The sequence below is a fragment of the Petromyzon marinus genome, chromosome 16, assembly GCF_048934315.1.
Source record: "Petromyzon marinus isolate PM22_M1 ecotype Great Lakes invasive population chromosome 16, UKy_Petmar_22M1.pri1.0, whole genome shotgun sequence".
In the NCBI taxonomy this organism is placed as follows: domain Eukaryota; kingdom Metazoa; phylum Chordata; class Hyperoartia; order Petromyzontiformes; family Petromyzontidae; genus Petromyzon; species Petromyzon marinus.
This window is the reverse complement of record NC_133682.1, coordinates 18,416,909-18,438,182: the sequence shown is the minus strand read 5'-3', so window position 1 is coordinate 18,438,182 and position 21,274 is coordinate 18,416,909. Positions and strand designations below refer to the sequence as shown.

The window sequence follows — 21,274 nt, the reverse complement described above, 5'->3', positions numbered from 1 at the left end:
ACCAGAGGACGCCAAAAGGCGTATTTCCTGTATGTTATTTTGGTAAAGAAACTTGGCACCATTGACAGGAATCTAACTTAACTTGAGACCGATGTAACAATGATAACACTGTAGGGAGGTCTGGAGGTTGACTCATGTGCCGGAGACACCTCCTCCTCCAAATAACTTCATTAGGATTATGGGCTGGTTGGGGAGGCCATATTAAGTTTGCGAGGTCTGGAAACTCCACGGCAAACATAGATAAACTTCCGTTATCTCAGAAAAAGTAAGATGGATTGATGGGCAAGCTGTGGAGGTCTGGCTAAATTTATAAGATGTCCATTGTTTCACAAGAGAGAACATGAATTGGATAAGAAATACACTATTAATTCTTATACACTGGTCCATTCATACAATTAGTATATTAGTGGGCTACGTTAGAGAAGATAAAGGGAGGAGAGGAGAAGAGGAGGGCCGGGGTGCCCGGAGCCCAGAGATTGCCCAGAGGGGCCAGAGAGCCAGGGGCAACCCTGATGTTTCTGTTGGCTGGATAGCATGTGCTCCCGTGCATGTGAGGTTGCTCTCAACAGAAGTCATTCCTTGCACGAGAATGGCTGAAACGCTGAGAAACCACTCTGAGGTATAGTGGTTAAGCAGTGGAGACGGTATAGTGGTAAAACAGTGGAGATTTTAAAAGCAAAGTTTAAGATTTGCATTTGTCAATTTATATTGAGCCGATACATATGGCAAGTGAAATTAAGAAGACTTAAAGTGAGTTTTGCAGAAAGAGAGGATACATGTGTGTCTCTTGGAGAAGGAAAGGCATTGCTCAAAACTGTGCTGCAAGGTCACGTGCCATGAATCACATGAGTTTAGAAAAAACGTGACTGTAAACCAACAAGCCTGTGAATAATTATCATGGTGAAGACACCTCTATACGTTGGATACTGAAGGAAATCCATCGTGCTACACATCGTCAAAGCCTGACAACACCTGACATTCGAGAAAGAAGTACAATTGCATCGTTCTACACATCGTCAATACCCCACCACATCTGGAGAGTCACCAGCTGCATCAAGCACCTGACTGTTGTATTGTTCGAAAGACACTGTGTGTAACGACTTTACATCCGCCGGCACTGCGGGTTTCTAAACGCCTGCCATGTCACCTTCTCAACACTAGCGTCTGAGACCGTCTGATACAGACTGAAAGCTGATTTCCTTTGTTGCACTGTTTGTCTTTTCATGAATGTCATATTGTGCACTGGGTTATGCCTTATTAACCTAAATTCTGAATTTAGCTATTCATGTATTTCTATTACAGTATCACATATTCTTTGGACCAAGTGTCAATTGCCTATTTGATGACTGGTACTCTGATTCTTTTTTTTACAAATCAGGGACTTGTTTTAATTAAAATGTGTCTGTGTGTGTGGTTGAACGGTGTGACAAATCCATGCGTTACATGTGTAGTGTTGCAGCGCCGACCTGGTCAAGGCCTATGATACAATCAGTAGGCCAGGGCTCTGGATTGTTACTCGTATTTCCGGAGTCCCTAACCCTCTGCTCACAATCATTAAGGACCTTCACGATGGTGGGCAGGCCCGGATAAAGTTGCGTGCCCGGGAGTCAGAGCAATTTCCTGTTTACAGTGGGGTGCGACAGGGATCTACTCTGGCTGACACATTATTTAGCATCATCTTCGACCACATAGTTCGAGAAGTTTTTTTATGGCTGTACCGGTGGATTTTTTAATATTTGCTACAGATACAATGGGAGGCTGATTGATGCCTGGGTGAGGTCAAGGGATGGCTCCCTACTGGTCAACCATGTTATGTACACTGATCATTTGGAAGTTGATGCTCACACTGAAAAATAGTTGGAGGTTCTGCTGCTAAGCCTGGAGCGTGTGACAAAGAGGTGGTGCCTTACCATCAGCCCCACCAAAACTAAGCACCCGCCTGAGTATTTTGTGTAATTTAATACTCCGCCCCCTCAACTACTCTTGAGTGATGGGGTAATTGTAGAGAGAAGTTTACGTACCTGGATAGTGTGCGTATGCAAAAATTCTGGTTTGGCAGCAGAGGTCTCACTCCGAATCGGTCAAGTGGCATATTTTCATCAGCTTCGTAACACTTTGGGGTATCCACCTGGTCTGTCACTCGACACAAAACGCTGGGTCTTCTTGGCCAATGATAGAATAAATGAAAAATCTGAACCAGCTTTACACTTTCAGACTGGCCTGCCTACGATACACCCTGGGTTTAACTAGGCTGGAATGTGTGAACAGCTCACAGTGAGCTCCACTGGTGGGCAGGGCTGCATTGCCTGGGTCATGTAGCCTGCTTGCTCAGCCACCGCATCCCCAAGCAACCTCTGTTTTTCCAGATAGAGGGGGCTAAATGGGCGTGGCACGGCCTGGAGAAGAGATGGACTGATGCAGTACAGGAGGATACGGAACTAAGTGGACTTGCCAAAGACTGGTACCACTGGTGTCAAGATCTGCCTCTATGGTGGAAGCTCGTGAAGGATGCTTATGGGAAGTTGGTGGCAGTTGCCCTCAAGCAAAAAAGGAGGGTGAGAGGAGCGACGCTCACAACAACAGACGGTGCACTGGATGACTAAAACGCAGCAAGTTGGCACAGTAGGATGCAAAGGTGGTGCGTCTGCCAGTCATCTCAGTCAGTCAACCCATCGCACTGGGGTCTGTCCCCTGATCTCCTGTCGGCAAGCCTTCGACACTTCAAGTGGCCTCGGAGTGCACCAGGCCTGGCACAAGCGCCATGGTGACGTCTCCGTCACTTAGTGGCGAATGAGGGCTGTTGTTGTTATCTGAGTCGGTTAGGGGCCTCCCCTAGGTCCACTCAGCCTCAAATAAGTATCTGATACGGTGTGTAAACATCGCCTCTTGGGAGACAAAGACGGACAAGTGTGGTGCTGGCAACCCACCCCTCGTGTGCGGTGCCGGCCGTCATAGGTGCTCACTAACAGCACTTGCTCCTACAGTGTTTCAAGGCTATACACAAGATTTCTGTCTTTGTTTGTGTCTATGTGCAGTGTCTGTATGAGTGGTTGGGAGCAGTTGTGTCTGTGGGGATCGACCTGAGTTCGATTCCCATTCACAACCATCAGTGACTAATAAATAAAACCGGTCGTGTGCGTCCCCTACATCTACTCAAACTTAAAATAGTACCTCGTGCAACGTATAAACATCAAATGTGGGGAGACAAAGGCATCCGGATGCGGTGCTGACCACCCACCCCATCATAGGTGCTAACTCGCTAACAGCACTTGACTCAATAGTCTGTTAAGGCTATACGGGGATCTGTCTTTGTATACAGGTGCATGTGTCTGTGTGTATGTCTGTGTGTGGAATTACAGTACTCACTTCCCGTCGGCTTGCTCATCTCTCCACCCTGCAACAAAATCACAGCAGCGCACGTGAGACTCTAATCATATCACAGCTTACAACCACCACCACCATCATCATTACCGTCCTCATCATTAAACATTTCGAACAGACACACATTCACATATAGATGTTCTCTCAGATTAATGTTATCCTGATACAGCGCGCGTGTGGATGTACTCACGGAAGACATCGCCTTGAAGGCAGAACGAGAAGTCACGGATGGTCACGTTTTGTCAATAGATTTCGTTAACTGTGTTAATGAAGTGTTCAACCTCACGGATGTTTGTCAATGAGGTTTACCAAGTAATTTAACCGCGTTATCGATGTTCACTGACAACGTTGTTGAAGTGTGCTCCCGAATGCGATCTTTAAGCACACAGAGCGCGCGTCCACCTCCGTCTGTAACGATCGACCGTTGCTAGGGAAGTGACGTCACTTGTTAAGGTAACGAACCCCGGAAACCACGTGGTCCACTGTATCCTCCAGGCCTGATTAGTTACACGACTGTCAAATTTTTACTTTAAACTTTCGTAACTTGCAGGAATTCATAATTTTTGGTTCTTTCGGTAAAGTCACGTAGATAGAAAATAACATTTTAAGTTAAGGCAAAAAACCCACGAGGTTTCGGTGGCAACACAAGCGGTCTTCATCACGTGTTGCGATCGAAACGTCGTGGGTTTTTTGCTTTTATTTTAATTTATTTTTATTTTATTGTTGTTATTTTCTATCTACGTGACTTTACCTGAAAGAACCAAGAATATAGTAAGGATTGTACCCTGGTCGCCACGGATGAAGAGGCCGAGCGGGCTCGGTTCAACTGTTGCCAGGTACCTCCACCACTCAGCTCGCAGCACACACACACAGTGTCCACTATGTAAAAATCAGGCTAAACTAAACCTTTCTAGAAGTTACTAAAATAATGCTATAAAAACAATGCAACAGTGATCATAAGACATGTGATTGAAAGTTAACAATAGCGACATATATAACATATATTACTAAACCTAGCATCCTTCGCTAGCTGCTTGAGTCAATCCATAATAGCAGGAGTAACAATTATGTATGTTGATTAACTGCGAATAACCCAATCAATAACAGATATCCATTGTAATTTACATCAATACATTACCCCCCCTCCCCCCCGTCTTCGTATCGGATCTGCTTACAAGCGACGACGTCACATTTATCCCCCGTCTACGTCTATTAAAGACCGAAACAGGGGAAGGATTTCACCACAACTCTGGCTGTCACCTGACGAGGCGGGTTGTTGTTGTAGTTACAGGCGAAACGTCACGGTACTTGAATTGTAAATGTTGTGGGTTTACTCTCCAACACACCGATGTGCTGAATTAGTCACTAATTGGCATGTTTTGTTTACGTGACAAACTTGACTAAGATTTACGCGAGCTAACCCAAACAAACAAAAACACCCTCTAATAAGTAAATATTTGTATTAATTCCATGAATGGACCTTGGCCTGGGACTGTGGGGATTGAGAAGTTATGGATGCAGCTTCTGTTTGTGCTGCCATCAGAATGACCAACAAATAAATAAATAATACACACGGATTGGTGACTACAGTACTAGACCCCCAGTGCTTTTATATTTAAAAGTGTATGTGCTTTGTGGTTGCTTTATTGCGCGTGTGTACGTATTGTGTAACACTTGTTTGAACGCAGGTGATGGGGTTGTCCATGTTGGGTGTCATTACAGCCAAAAACAAGCAGCAGTACGAAGACCAGGACGCCGTGGCCGACCATGAGGACGGAAATTGGCCTCGCCCGGTCACAACGTACGACAGCAGTACAGGTTTCCCTCCACACATGCACACACCTACGAGTTTCCCACTACAGATTACTTCATTGGGATGACACTCGGCAGCAGAGCCGGATGATGGCATTGCTGGGGCCCTATGCCATTGTCAAGTTTAAGAGGCCCCTTCTATGAATGCCTGTATATTTTTGTCAGCAGAATGAAAATAACTGCTTTGGAGAGTCTTTTTTTCTCACCGATCTTTATTTATTAAGCAATTATGTTAAAACTCGAAACCTCGTGTCCATTTCTTGTTTCGTATTTAGAGATCCCCCCCTCTCTTAATGCGAGGCCCTAAGCTGCAAGTGTGGCCGGTCTGAGCTCGCCTGTGATGAATCACACGTATAATTGTGCACTCTAATTTTCTATGGGTGGCCAGGAGAATTTATTATTATTTAAGTGAATGCAATGGTGATCAGGGGATTGGATCCAGAGCCCCACGTACACAGTAGAGTACAAGGGAACGCCCACAATACAGATTTGAGCTGACCTGCGGATTGAGAAATTGAACTGTTTTGTGACGTGGAGGGTGTTTCTGACCGCTATTATGACCGACCCGTCCCTACGGGAGGAGAGAGGACAGGGTGGACCGGCTGCATGAGCTTACTCTCCGGCACTGCACAGCACAACATCGCCTCCCTACTGCAAAAATACTCGGCAGGACCCTCCTGAAAATGAAAGTCTTCGGAATCAGTGAGGCCTGTCCTTGGGAGGACAGGCGTAGTCTTGGTCGTCACAAGCGAACATTTGTTTTTCCACATGAATTTGTATCCCCGGGTTACCATCAGGGCTGGGCGCTGCAAGCTTAGCTTCTGAGATCTGATGAGACTGGCCGTTTTTTAAAAGGTAATTTCGGCATCTGGAGCCCAAGCATGCAACAACTTTATGCAACTTCTTGGTTATTTTGATAAAGTCACGTAGAATGGAAATAAAATAATAAAAATAAAACATAATAAAAAATAAAATTCTCACGACGTTTCTGCCAAAACACAAGTAGCCTTCTTCAGGTGAAGGAACAGAACTGTCGGGACAACAGCGCTTCAATAACTGCTGCTAAGATTCCCAGCGTCTTTTAAGCTAGGTGGGAGAGGTAAAGCGCCTTGACAAAGGAGTTTACATATCAAACAGGAGAATTTAGCATTGAAATAGCTGTGTTAAAGTGTTGGATCATCAGGGTGTTAAAGTCAGAAATAAGCATGTAACTGGGAGATTAGCATGATGTTAATGTGAGGGATTAGCATGTGACTGGTCACGGAAATAGCTATGTTAAAGTCAAAGTTTACATCTCAACAGAGGCGTTTAGTATATGGACGCTAAAGGACTGCAACTACCCAACTATCATACAATAAACCGATGTGAAAAAAATAAGTATAAACAACATCAATATAATAAATGTACTCAATATGTTCTTCAATACGTTGAGCTATAAACATAAAGTAACTGAGTATACACTACACTATATAATGAATACCATATAGTAAACGAATTAATAAAACTAAAATATAAACTACATCAATGTTATTAATAAACTCTATATACTCTCCAATCAGCTGAGCTACTAACAATAAGTCATTATACATTACAATGCCATATGGCGAAAAAAAGGGTGGCGGTTTTTTCCTTCTTTCCAACGTTAGCACCACGGAGAGCGACGAGCCTCGTTCAGACGGACGAGTCCATCCATGCTCGGAACGGAGGAGGGGGGAGAAACAGCCACGATGTGCTGCTCTGTCCTGTGTTGCGTTACAACCATGCCATAAACTAGACTACTATACATTGTAACGTTATACCTTCCAATCTAAACTACATTGTATAATATCGTATACACAGCCCAATGTAAGCTCGAACATTATGCAGTATATTTATATGTCTTCAACTAAACTTTTTCCTACATTACACGACTATACACCGTAATATACACTACCATAGACAAACCCACCCTTGAATTATAAAATGCGTTACTTTACACTACCCTATACTTTAGACTGTAAAATGTTAGACTTGTAATATTACACTATGTATTATTCTACCAACCCTACTGTATACCACACTGCTGTATATTCACAATACAATTACGATACTATATATTGCCTTATGAATTATGTTAAACATTACAATGTTATACTATTTATTATTATGTAACATGCTATAAACCATACCATTGACCGTCGTGTGAAGAGGCAGTGCCAGCGAATGGACTGCAGTCTGAATGTCACCATAAAATACAATCAATTAAGAACTGAAATTGTTTATAACGTCTTTCCAATGAAATTTTGATTTAAAGCTTTCGTGACTGCAGTAATTAATATGCTTAGTTCTTTCGGTAAAGTCACGTTGAAGGGAAACAACAAAATAATAAAATATATATAAAACAATAAAAATTCTCACGACGTTTCGACCATAACACAAACCAATTCCTCAACCACATCAATTCCATACACCCAGCCATCAGATTCACCATGGAGGTCGAAAAAGATGGCAAGCTACCCTTTTTGGATGTCCTAATTAAAAGGAGACCTGATGGTTCAATGAGCCACTCTGTCCACAGGAAAGCTACGCATACGAATGCTTACTTAAAACTGGATTCCCACCACCATCCATGTCAGAAGAACTCCCTCATCAAGACTCTATAGCATAGAGCCCAATGCATTTCCGACCAGGAACACATTGCCAGTGAACTTAAGCACGTACACCAAGCTCTCAAGGCTAATGGTTACTCCGACTACACAATCCGCAAAGCCATCACTCCAGCCATGAAGAAGGATCCTCTTTAGGAGCCATTCAAAACCATCACCTTACCCTACATTGCGGGGGTCACAAAAAAGATCTCCAAAATCCTGAATAAACACAAGATCCAGGTCCGATTCAACACAGTACATACAATCCGTGATCTGGTTCCGTCTGTAAAAGATGTGGTTCCAGACATACAGTACCCGGGCGTCTACAAACTAAGTTGCCTCTGTGGTAGCAGTTACATTGGAGAAACCAAACGACATATCTGGGACCGCATCCGTGAATATAAAGCAGACTTGAAACACGGTAGGACGAGCACCTCAGCCGTGGCAGATCACTGTTATAATTCAGTGGGCTCACATGACATTGACTTCTCCAAGACGGACGTTCTCTGCAAGCCATCCGGCTACCATGAGAGATTCGTTCATGAGGCCATCCACATATACAAACACAGAAACAATTTCAACCGAGAAGATGGATTCTGGCGTAGTAACCATTGGAAAGATGTTATAAACCATTTTGGTACTTAATTGATTGTATTTTATGGTGACTTTCAGATCGCAGCCCATTCGCTGCCACTGCCTCTTAATACCTTTCACACGACGGTCAATGGTATGGTTTATAGCAGGGGTGTCCAAACTTTTTTTCCCGAGGGCCACATACAGAAAAATATACGAAGGATTGGGCCACTCACTAGACGTGAGGTATACTGCCTCACTTCTCATGCACTAATATTGTCAAAATCAATCAAATGCAGGTAAATTACGTTTGATTATTGAACATGTTTGAAGAAAAAAAGCCTCCATCATAGCTCTTCATTAGTAGATTTTAATTTTATTTTTTACAAAAAGGTTGGCAGGTAATTCTCTCAGTGACAGCCTCAGATTGGTTCTTAGGGTGCTGATCCCCCTTCATTGTCCATATGAAGGGAGAGACAAGAAGACAAATAGGGGATGTGGATATTTCAAGCTTATTACACAAATAAATTATTGGGCTTGTTAACACATCAACTAACGTTTGTTAAAAAAATTGTCATCAACTTTAATTGACTGAATTTATGAAGTAATTGGGCTTATTAACAAATGAAAACGGTGTGTATATTTTTAACTCACCTGTAATGGGAATAATGTTACGCTCAGTGGGAGCAGTGATGCTGCGCTTTGGTCTGAAGGATAGCTGGCAGGTCAGGAGTAAGTTTGGTGGTTGAGATGCGAAGGACGTCACGGAGATGGCTGTCGGTCGTTCTGGTTCTCAGCCTGCTTTTGTTCAGCGTTAACAGAGAGAATGTCTGCTCACATATGTATGTTGAGCCGAACAGACTCATCATTCGTTTTGCATGGCGTCTCGTCAGAGGAAACTTGGCCTTTTCCAAACTCCGGTAGAAGTCAGGTAGGGAGAGAAGCTGATGCTGATTCTTCAGAGAATCATCACACTGAATTTCGATCAGTTCTAATTGCAGACTCTCCTCCACTTCTTTTGCATCCATTGAAAACGGAGCCGCAAACAGTGTGATTTCCTTCTCAATGACAGAAAAATCTTGGAAGCGCTGACTGAATTCTGTCATGAGAGATGTGATCACAGACACATATTCTCCCATTTTTGCAGAGAGCTTGGCATTTGGAAATGCGCATTGATTTCGGTCAGCGTGGGGAAGTGCGCTACATTGAAGTTGCGCAGTTGTGACTCGAAGAGACGGAGCTTCGCACGGAATGCTTTCATGTGCACATACAGCTGTGGTACCAGCTGCTCTTTGCCTTGTAGTCTCTTGTTCGGGGTGTTGAGATGATCAGTGAGATCAACTAAAAAAGCCAGGCCTGCCAACCATAAAGGGTCAATGATCTCATGGAGAGGTCTGCCCTTTTCTTTCAAAAATTTGTCGATATTTGATCTCAGGGAATAACACCACTGCAGCACGGAGCCGCGACTGAGCCAGCGCACTTGAGAATGGTAGAGTAGGTCCCCGTATTCAGCATCGACATCAGAGAGGAACGCTTGCAATTCTCTGTGGTAAAGCCCTCGGGCCATACTTTTTTGACATTTTTCACAACTGTGTTCATCACATCGCCAAGCTGGATTATCTTGGCACAGAGGGCTTCTTGCTAGATGATACAGTGCATTTTAACAGTCTCACCTCCGCTCTCCTGCACCTTGGCACTCACTATAGAAGCCATTCCTTTGCGCTCGCCTGTCATTGCTGGAGCCCCATCCGTTGTAATTCCACACAGCTTGTCCCATTTAAGTCCAGCCTGGTTAATTGAATCTGACACAGCTTCAAAACATATCCTTCCCAGCTGTTGTCCCCTTTAGACTCCGAAGATCAAGCAGTTCCTCCGTAATGCAAAAATTCTCATCAACTCCCCGCAAAAAAATTAACAGCCGTGCAGTGTCCGTGGCATCTGTGCTCTCATCACATGCAATCGAGTAAAAATCGAAAGCACAAGCTTTATCTGACACTTGCTGTTTTAAGTTAGCCGACAAGTCTTCAATTCGCCGCACAACCTTATTTCTGGACAACACTAACATCGTTAAAATCCTGCAATTTCTCCAGGCACATTCCCACGACTTTAGTGAGGCACTGTTTGATGAAGTCACCGTCTGAGAAAGGTTTCCCGTGTAGGGCAATGAGTTGAGTTACTTCATTGCTGGCTATTGTTGCATTTTCTTGAGCTTTGTTAGCACGGAAAAAAAAACCCTGCTGCTGCGTTAGCAGGCTAGCTTGCCATTTGCTTTACCTTCTCTCTCCGCTCGGCGCCAGTGTAGGACGTGAAGGTCTGATGTTTCGTTTCATAATGCCGTCGTACATTGTACTCTTTCATCACGGCAACACTCTCATTACAAATCAAACAAACACACTTCCCCTTGGTTTCTATGAAAAAAAAATCATTTTTCCACCGAGTCTGAAATTTTCTGCACTCACTTGCAATCTTGCGTCTCTTCGGTTCCGGCATTTCTGGTGACCCTGAGCAAATGTTTTCTACGATTGCTTGCTTTGTGGAGACGCGGCCTTGTTCAAGACAATAGCGCTGTCTAGTGTTTAAATTAAGAAATGCAATACAGTGGGCCATAGTCCATTATATTTTTAAACTTTGATACGGGCCAATTAAAAATGGATGGCGGGCCGCAGTTGGCCCGCGGGCCGTAGTTTGGACACCCCTGGTTTATAGCATGTTATATAATAATAAATAGTATAACATTGTAATGTTTAACATAATTCATAAGGCAATATATAGTATTGTAATTTTATAGTGAATATACAGCTGTGTGGTATACAGTAGGGTTGGTAGAATAATACATAGTGTAATATTACAAGTCTAATATTTTACAGTCTAAAGTATAGGGTAGTCTAAAGTAACGCATTGTATAATTCAAGGGTGGGTTTGTCTATGGTAGTGTATATTACGGTGTATAGTTGTGTAATGTAGGAAAACGTTTATTTGGAGACATATCAATATAATGCATAATGTTAGAGCGTACATTGGGCTGTGTATACGATATTATACAATGTAGTTTAGATTGGAAGGTATAACATTACAATGTATAGTAGTCTAGTTTATGGCATGGTTGTAACGCAACAGGACAGAGCAGCACATCGTGGCTGTTTCTCCCCCCTCCTCCGTTCCGAGCATGGATGGACTTGTCCGTCTGAACGAGGCTCGTCGCTCTCCGTGGTGCTAACGTTGGAAAGAAGGAAAAAACCGCCACCCATTTTTTTCGCCATATGGCATTGAACTGTATAACGACTTATTGTTAGTAGCTCAGCTGATGGAGAGAATATAGAGTTTATTGATAACATTGATGTAGTTTGTATTTTAGTTTTTTTATTAGTTTACTATATGGTATTCATTAGATAGTGTAGTGTATACCCAGTTACTTTATGTTTATAGCTCAATTTATTGAAGAATATATTGAGTACATTTATTATATTGATGAAGTTTCTACTTAGTTTTTTTTCACATCGGTTTATTGTATGATAGTTGGGTAGTTGCAGTCCTTTAGCGTCCATATACTAAATGCCTTTGTTGAGATGGAAAATTTGACTTTAACATAGCTATTTCCGTGACCAGTCACATGCTAATCCCTCACATTACCATCATGCTAATCTCCCAGTTACATGCTAATTTCTGACTTTAACACCCTGCTGATCCAACACTTTAACGCAGCTATTTCAATGCTAAATTATCCTGTTTGATATGTAAACTCCTTTGTCAAGGCGCTTTACCTCTCCCACCTAGTTTAAACGACACTGCGAATCTTAGCAGCAGTCATTGAAGTGCTGTCGTCCCGACAGTTCTGTTCCTTCACCTGATGAAGGCCACTTGTGTTGTGGCCGAAACGTCGTGAGAATATTATTGTGTTATTTTATTTTATCAATTTATTATTTTATTCTCATTCTACGTGACTTTACCGAAAGAACCAAAGAAGATTAACAAAGATAATTTCCACCAGCAGATGGTGCTAGAACGTGGTATGTCCAGAGTACAGTATTCTATCACAGCGTTAAATCTATCTGAGTCATTGTTTGCGTAGCTTTCTGGTGGATCGTGAAACCCGCTGAGATCCACCAGAATGAATCGCGGTGCTTGGTGGATTAATACCGCTGCTCCGTTGGCATCTCGTGGCCATACCGCAGCCTGTATCTACTGTAAATTTAATCTTCATATTAAATAGAGGCTAGAACAAATGTGAATATTGTTGTTGTCTCCCTGTACCGTTACAGATACTCGGATGTGATTGTGCACCGGCTGCTGGCCGTGTGCGTGGGCGCCGACCCCACGTACCCGGCGCTCACCGACAAGCAGAAGCAGCAGCAGCTCTGCAACAACCTCAACTACCGCCACAAGATGGCGCAGTACGCCCAACGCTCGTCTGTAGCTTTCCACACGCAGGTGGGAGGCGGAAGTGTGGGCCACGTGGAGCTTGCACGGCGTGTGCTTAGGCACCTGATAATGCGTCCATTCGTCTCTTGAAAACCATTTTTAAGGTCACGAAAGCAGGCATCGTATTGTGCGTGTAGTAAGAATCAATTGTTTTCTATTCGCACGCTTACGTGTGGTGGTGCTGTGGCTGTACTGGTTGGCTACACTTGACATTGCTTTTCAGCATTCTTCTGTGTTTGCTGAAAAACCTCGTCACTTGGCACATTTGCCCATGATGTGACAACTTTATTTGATTGGCTCTGTCAGGTGATGGAGGATTATAGTCAATACAATTGACATTGTACCTTCACGATTGAACTCAAAATAATCCCCATGACATGATGCCAATAGCACAACTGGAATAAATTAGCAGGGGGATGCAGGAAAATTACCTTAAATTTTGTTAAATAATTATGGGCTTGGTAAGTGATGCGCGTGTGTCTGCTCTTTGCCACGTAGCGGTGATTAACGGCTGTTGTTGTTGTGGTCTCAGTTGTTCTTCAAGACTAAGAGAGTGGTGAGCGAAGAGGGCTTCGTGCTGTTTGCGTGCAAAAACGCCGTGGTGGTGCTCATTCCCAAGTACGGCTTGGAGGGGACGGTTTTCTTTGACTCCAAAGATCTCAAGCTCAACGTTACCTTCGACGAGGAGGTAGGGCATGTGTTCACTTAACCGGGAGACATTGGCATTTCCTGAACGGCTGAATTCTGCATTTAAACCCAGGACTGGCTTAATGCACTGGGACCCAAGCCCCCTGACCATCTCTCTACGATTAGGTTTCTATCAGACACACAGACACTTGGTTTAAGGTGGAAGAACGCAGTGAGATACGAAGCTCCGTTTTTTTTGCCATTTGGCAGTGTGGACTATTACAGAGGAAGTTACACCGGTGGATACATTAGAGCCGGATGGCTCACAGGGCTATACCAAAATAAACTGAAACTGAATTCAATGATGTAAATGCGTTTCAAATATAAAACTGTCACAATTAAATTTGCTTTGGAAATAACTGCCATGACGGAGCCCGTATTGTCACGGAGAGGACATCACATTAAAAATACAGTAAAATCCTTCAGATCCGGAAGAATTATAGAGAAAATCTAATGCTTTCTGTAAACAATGAGAATCTCGAAGGGCAGAAAAGTACTTGTAGAATAAAAACAAATGAGGGAAATAGTAGTTGATGCAAAAAGTGATCTCTAGATGGCAAAAAGCACATTTGTCATCAGTGGATCCGGTCCTTTCCAGCATGCCTTGCATGCCGCATTACATTGTCACTCTGCGTGGATAATGCACACAGCCTAATTTGGACCAGAAGCTCAAAAGGGTCAACATTTGCAGCCATATTTTAGGTATGTTCTTAACTGCAATTGTGCACTCCATATAACCTAAGGGGGGTTGCATCTACTCCTTAATGATGGCCAAATAAGGCTTTAAAATTCCTTGGCTGGCCCGCACATCACGATCCCTCGGTTGGTTTGGTCATTGCAGCCATCGGCTTCTCATGCCTGATTTTCAGCTCGCGGTGAGGTGGCCCAAGCGGTATTGCATTCGCTGTGTGTTGTGGAGATTTGTGTTTCAAACTCGGTGGCCACTCCGGTTAATACTGTGGTGTGTCTTCTTTGGTTCTTTCGGTAAAGTCACGTAGAATGAGAATAAAATAATAAATTGATAAAATAAAATAGCACAATAATATTCTCACGACGTTTCGGCCACAACACAAGCGGCCTTCATCAGGTGAAGGGACGAGACTGTGTTGTGGCCGAAACGTCGTGAGAATATTATTGTGTTATTTTATTTTATCAATTTATTATTTTATTCTCATTCTACGTGACTTTACCGAAAGAACCAAAGAAGATGAATCCTTGCAGTCACGAAATCTTTAAATCGAAACTGTGGTGTGTATTAAGCGTAAAATATTTACAGGCTATCCGCTTTAACAGTGGACGTTAAAAGATCCTGTAACGTTATTCGTGTGCCAGCCTCATGGTCCAAGGTTGGCAAATTACATGCAAATTACTTATTTGGGGAGCACATATCAATCGTTCGCCTCCTTTTACAAAGACGTAGCAGTGACCTTGAATGCAAACGTTTTGAGAATCAGTGAGGCTTTTCTGAGTGACCCATGTAATAGTATGAATAATAACGTTGGGTTTACGTCAATCCGTGCTTGTGTGCAGGGCACTTGGCAGAGAGCAGTCAGCGGTAGTGTAGCGGTTAGCGCTCTGCGCTACGATCCCGGCGACTTGGGTTCGATTCCTTCGCACGGTCAACACCAGTGATGATTATCTGAACCGGTCCTGGGCCTCGCCTAGGTTGACTCGGAACTCAATTGAATGCCTGCTGCGGTGTGTAAACATCGCCACTGGGGAGACAAAGGCGGCCGGGCATGGCGCTGGCAACCCACCCCCTTGTGTGCCGTGCCGGCCTTCATCTGTGCTCCTCGCCAACAGCACTTGCCCCAACAGTCTGTTAAGGCTACATTGGAGATATGTCTTTGTGTTTTGTGTAGGGCCCCACGCTGTGCGTGGAGGGCATCGCGCTGAACATGTTCGACCGCGTGTGCGTGCGCGTGTCGCTGGATTCGTCCAACCTGCAGCACCAGCGGATCCGCATGCACCTCGTCCGCCCGGAGGTACTCACCGTGCGGCGCGACGCGCAACCTCGGAATACCACCGATTTGTATTGTGACCATGCTGCTGTTGCTGCTTGCTGCGCCAGCAGTAGTGCACAAAAAACAAACGCTCGCCGCATCGGAACGTCAGCGGGCCGAAAATTAATGGCACAAGCCACAGCATAGTGCTTGTTGCCATGCAACCCAAACTGTGGGACCGTATAGTAAACCCATAGAGACACAGAGATACATAGGAGATACAGAGAGACCCATTATGATTTTTAGAGATTCATAGAGACTCATACAGATACATAGCAGTGCATTAAAAACAAGCTCCTGTACGATTGTGGCCATGCAACCCAAACTATGGACTACATTTTACACCACTGTAGTCTGCGCTCCTTGAATGGAGGGGGTGGCAAGATGACACAAACTCTCTCCTGAGGCTCTCCCGTAGCTATCAGACCCATACATTGGCATTTAGCCCCTGAACGTAATACCCTTATAACACAGGAATAAAATATAAACTCCGGTCTTGGATGGAAAAAATATATGTACAGCTAGCATTTTGAGCTGCAGTCTGTTGTCCTATACCTCCTGTAACTGGCAAATTGGATATAACGCGATGATGAATGTATGAAGGAACGCATTTTTTGTATAACGCGGATCCAAACTGGATATAACTCGGTTGAATGAATGGAACTACGTCGCGCGAGTAGGAATAAGCGGTCGTAACGGCTGCCTCAGCGTAGCATCACACAAGGCGGGATGCTGCTGGATGCTTCTAGATGCTACCCACGTTCCTTAGTCTTTGTTCAGCCTGTGTTACGCATCTCACGCGTTATTGCGGACTGCGCTTTACCCCATATAATATATTATTTATTATAACACGATTTTTCCAAAACGCGGTGTTCTTGAGGTACGCAACTACCGTATTATAGAACAGACTGTATATCCAAAGACTATGGGACACTATCCCTACCTATATCAGTTGTGACTGTCCATGTGTTTAAATCCAGCTTGAAAACATCGTTATTAATTGGCTTTTCCTGGATTCTGATTGGTTATTACTGTGAGAGGAATCATTATGATTAGCTTTTATTGCATTTTGCATGCTGTGTAAAGTGTCAGTATCACTGTCATTATTGTTATTATCGGCTTTTACTTTATTTCTATTGGCTTGTATCTATACTTGAGTAGTTTTTTAATGTCCAGTGCTTTTTTGAGATATTTCGATATGCAAGGTGCTGTATAAAATAGATTTTTATTATGGCCCTAGTTCATTGCACAAGAAGGGCCATTATCTGAAACGTGACCTATTTAAATGATGAATGCGAGTTCTCAAGATACCAAGCTAAGTCAAGGTGTGGGAGCCTTGGTAGATATCAGATTTCTTAACAAAACTCCATGAGTCTGTTCTGCATGGGTTTCCTCCGGGTTCTCTGGTTTCCTCCCATATCTAAAAATAAGCATGCGTTGAAACTGGTATTAAGGTAGTTTACGTATCGCCATGGGCGGCAGGGTGGCACATTGGTAAACCCTTGTGTCTTGCAGCAAGAAAACTGGGTTTGATTCCCAACTAGAGTGTGTTACTGTGTGGAGTTGTCATCTTCTCTCCCCGTGTTCCTCAAAAGTCTTCAGACTTGGCGAAGTTTTTCAGTGTTAATAAGTGTAATGATAACGTATCACATTTGTTGGAAATACTCGCATATGTGTGTGTGAGAGCATTGGTGTAGTGGTTAGCATGCTGCGCTATGAACCCGGCAACCCAATTCCCACTCACCGCCAACACCAATGAGGATTATCTGAACTGCTGTTTTGCCTACCCAAGGTCAACTCTTTCTTAAATGAGTACCTGGTGCAGTGTGTAAACATCAGCACTGGGGAGAGGTGTTGGCCACTTACCCCCTCGTGGGCCATGCCGCCTAACAGCAGCACAGTCTGTTAAAGGCTTATTTGGGTGACTATCTTTGTTGTACGTTTGTGCCATTTGTGTGTCCGCTGTCACAGATTCCAGGCTACAACCCTGCGGAGTCCACCCCATGGGGCTCGCCTTCTCCCCGGCCTAAGAAACCCAGACAGCACTAGTGTATCGTGGATGCGGTGTCAACAAGATGTCGGAGGAGGTGCATGAGTGGGCACACACTCTGGGTTTTACATCTGTAGAGTTAATTAAGTGTACATTGTGCTCGCAAGCTGAGGTGAACAATTTAAAAAAAAAGCAGTGGCGGTTATGAGAAATGTTTCCCTGAAGTAACAGACGGTTTGCACTCTGAACTTGCAATCCAGAGTTCACCGGTTCTTCGTTCTCCTGGCGCAGCGGTTCAAATGGTAGCGCATTTTTTTTTTAGAATGTTTACCTTGCCAACCAGTACAATCAGCCAATTAAGGTGTATACGCGTCAAGATGTATGAAAGGTTTAGGATATCTTATGCCCCACTTCTTTGCCAGCCAAGACACTGACCCCCTTGTGATGAAGGTCATTTCACAAAAATATTGGTTACTGAATCGGTGGTGTGTATTGACTAACGCAGCAGTGTCCAACCCACAAAGCACTGTGATCCATTCTGGTATATCTCAACATGTTCCGTGATCTACCAGCAATATATGACCAACAGTTACCTGGATGGATTTAACCGACTAATAGAACACTGTAGACATGCCAAGTGCTAGTGCGATCTATTGGTTTAAAATATATATTATTAATCCATTAATTCTTAGTCGGGGATTTTGTTTTGCCATCTGCTATAACAAGAATTGCTTTATATTAGAGGTGTTTATTCCTATTTGTCCTGAGATCCACAATCAAAATCTTTTGCGATCATCCACCCATGGATCGCGATTCACATATCGGCTACCACTGATCTAGCAGTTGAAAACCAGTTTAACACGTAGGCTTTCGCGACCAATATCCATAACACTGGTTTTTTGGGTTATATCGCGTAATAAATATTTAAATGTGTCAGTAAACCCGCCACCACCCGACACAGCCAATTCGAAAGGTTTGTCACATTAACAGAACATGCCAATTCGTTACTAGTAACATCACACCGGTGTCTTGGAGAGCAAAGCCCCAACATTTACAATCTGAGTACAATGTTTCACCAGTAATTACAACCAGCTTCATCAGGCGACAGCCAGATTCGTGGAGAATCCTCGTTCCTTAATGCGCATGCATAATGTGTGTTGATTAACATATAAATAACCCAATCGGCAATGGATACCCATAGTCATATGCATTCATTGATTCCCCTCCCAATTCGCGAAAGAAGTGCTCACAAGTGATGGCTGTCGCCTGATGAAGCTAGTTAGTGCTGGCGAAATGTTGTACTTAGATTCTAAATGGTGTGGCTTTGCTCTCCAACACACTGGTGGACTGTACTAGTAACGAATTGACATGTTCTGTTTACGTGACAAACCTTACTAATTGGCTGTCGGGTGGTGGTGGGTTTAACAACACATTTATATATTTAAACGATCTAACACATAAAACGTGTATTATAGTTAAAAACCTACAATTGTGCCAGGTTTGGCCTGTCGCAGTGGGCCATTAGGGTGGCCACTCGGAGGGCAAAGCTCTGGGGAATCCGAGCAAGAGCTTCGAAGTATGATTGTGCACGGTGACACCCGCAGGGGTCTCGTGATGGATGGCAAATGGAAGATTTTTTATCGCGAGAGGATTCCCTGCAAGGGATGTTAGGTTACTTATTCTTGTGAGGATGCCATTTACTGTATGAAGGGGCAGCGGTCAGCTGCATAGAACAGAGTATAAAATTCCCCGAGCTGTTGCTGTTTAAATCGTCCGTTTAACGGAGAATTTCACCTCAGGTTTTTTTACACAGCTGCCCCACCCCTCATCGGACTCTGTGCAATCACACAAGGAATGTTTTTGGAAAAAATGTCGGTGTCAGAAAATTTTAAGGTTTAATCGTTTACAAATGCGCATTTCGTTACAGCTTCTCTTGTCCTTTAGACGTGCAAAGATAATTTCTGACAAAATATTGACACGTTTTCAAATTTTTTCGTAAATGGTCGTAACTTTGCTCACGTATATACAGTACTTGGGCAATAATTCTGAGCTCCTGGAGTAATGGTAAAGATTTAAGCGAGTTGATGTCTTTGCGACTTTGTGTAAATGTGTTTAACATTTTTTAGCTGAATCGTATATTTACAAGCATGTACACATGAGTTATACGCGTTTATATACAAAATTAAACCGATTTATTTTCCATGCATCTTCTGTTATTTTGGTTACTTTAAGTTACGTTTTCCACTGCTGGATGAACATCTCGCCACGTGATGTTGGATGTCAGGTTTAGTTTGACCATACTTCACCATGCTGGTCACTGTTGGATGATAATAATGTCCACTTGCAATGCACCACTGCGCAGTATTCACTTGCCTTCGAATCGAGTCCTGCACCGCCGTTTCACATGCAAATTTGATTCTCAATCCCTGGGCCACCTTGCTCCTGATTAGCATGCGATTTGCCACATTTCGATCTCGGAGGTGATTAAATGCGCCGGCTTCCAGGCTTGTTGAGCCGCTCGGAGCCCAATTAACGAAAATTGTTGCCAAAGCAAAAGCGTGAGCTCGAATGTTTGTCCGTGTTCTTTTCAAACCACCAGTCGAACGCCGGCCTCTGCCCACTCCGACCATGCGGAGGCCCTGGCCGTCAGGGAGGCCCTCATGGTGCCTCACGGCAAACGTGGGGCCCGGGTGGGCGCGTCGACGGTTGATCGCGTACAGGCGGTGCAACTCCCACAAATTAAACATCACACCTTGCTGATCTCGTGTCCAGGAGCATAAACGATCATCACGCAAACTCCGGTCATCCTCGCAGCAGCAGCTCTTGGCCATCGAACAAAGACGATCACCGCTTCCTTCCGATATTAGAAGCCACGAGCTATGAACGACTCGGAGGTTCGAGCAACCACAGCCGAGTGGGAAGGCAGCAGCAGCCCAGGCGGTGAGCCAGCTCCAAAATCCCCCAAGCACTGAAGTTCTCGATTTAGTGCATTGAAAAACACGACGGTAAGTGAAACAACGTAAATCGAAACCAATTTTGCCATTCACTTGAGGGGCCGTCCATGAATGACGTCACGCAATTTTTGACCTCTCGTCACTCGGCGTCGCAAAAAGTCAGACCCCCCCCTCAAATATGACGTCACACAGGTCTGCCCCCCCCCCCCCAAAACCATATTTCCATTTTGAAAATAAAACATGCTTCAACTATTGTCATTGTAGTGCGTGGCGCTGCACTAATGTTGTAGGAGTGTTATAACAATTAGTGTTATAACAATTCTATACTTAAAGTTGCGCATTTTGATGTGACGTCACATTTCTCAAACCCCCCCCTCCCCCTCGTCACACATCGTCACAAATGTCTGACCCCCCCCCCCCCCCAAGGTGCATGACCGCGTTACCGTGTTCATTCTGTGAAGGGATGAGGAAAAGGAAGAGGGAAAAGCATCCAGCGTCGCCGCACGCAGGCAAGGTGTTTATCACACAGTGGTCAAAATATAAAAATACATATATGTAGTGGGTTCCACGGAGACTGGAGACGTCTTTAGAAGCAACGCAGTTTATTGGTAACTATGAACAGAACTCCCCTTAACTCCCACTATCTAGGGAGGTACAGCCTCCGGGCTAGCGTGCCCTCGCACTGATCAAACCTGGCTCTCAGCCCTCTGGCTATCTGTGCCCTAGGGGAGGCTAACTGACCCGACCCAGCCAAGGTACGGGTCCTGACCACTGGTCCGCGCTCGGCCCCGACCCTTATAAGGATGTCGGGTCCTAGGGTCCTAGCTA

The 21,274-nt window shown here is 44.1% G+C and overlaps 1 protein-coding gene across 1 annotated transcript; it reads left to right on the top strand.

Moving 5' to 3' along the window:
* The first annotated feature begins 589 nt into the window (after positions 1-589).
* Positions 590-19,690, top strand: LOC142924708 (exosome complex exonuclease RRP44-like). Its single transcript, XM_076067363.1, has 4 exons — positions 590-619; positions 13,345-13,500; positions 15,362-15,484; positions 17,474-19,690. Exons 1-4 carry the CDS (start codon positions 590-592, stop codon positions 17,549-17,551), a joined length of 387 nt encoding a protein of 128 aa, XP_075923478.1. The 3' UTR covers positions 17,552-19,690.
* Positions 19,691-21,274: the final 1,584 nt, after the last annotated feature.

Excerpts from the sequence above, each read along its gene's own strand:
- LOC142924708 (XM_076067363.1), top strand. The coding sequence starts at position 590 with ATGGCTGAAACGCTGAGAAACCACTCTGAG. Across the intron at positions 620-13,344 it reads CGCTGAGAAACCACTCTGAG|TTGTTCTTCAAGACTAAGAG; the intron begins GTATAGTGGTTA and ends TTGTGGTCTCAG. Across the intron at positions 15,485-17,473 it reads TGCACCTCGTCCGCCCGGAG|ATTCCAGGCTACAACCCTGC; the intron begins GTACTCACCGTG and ends CCGCTGTCACAG.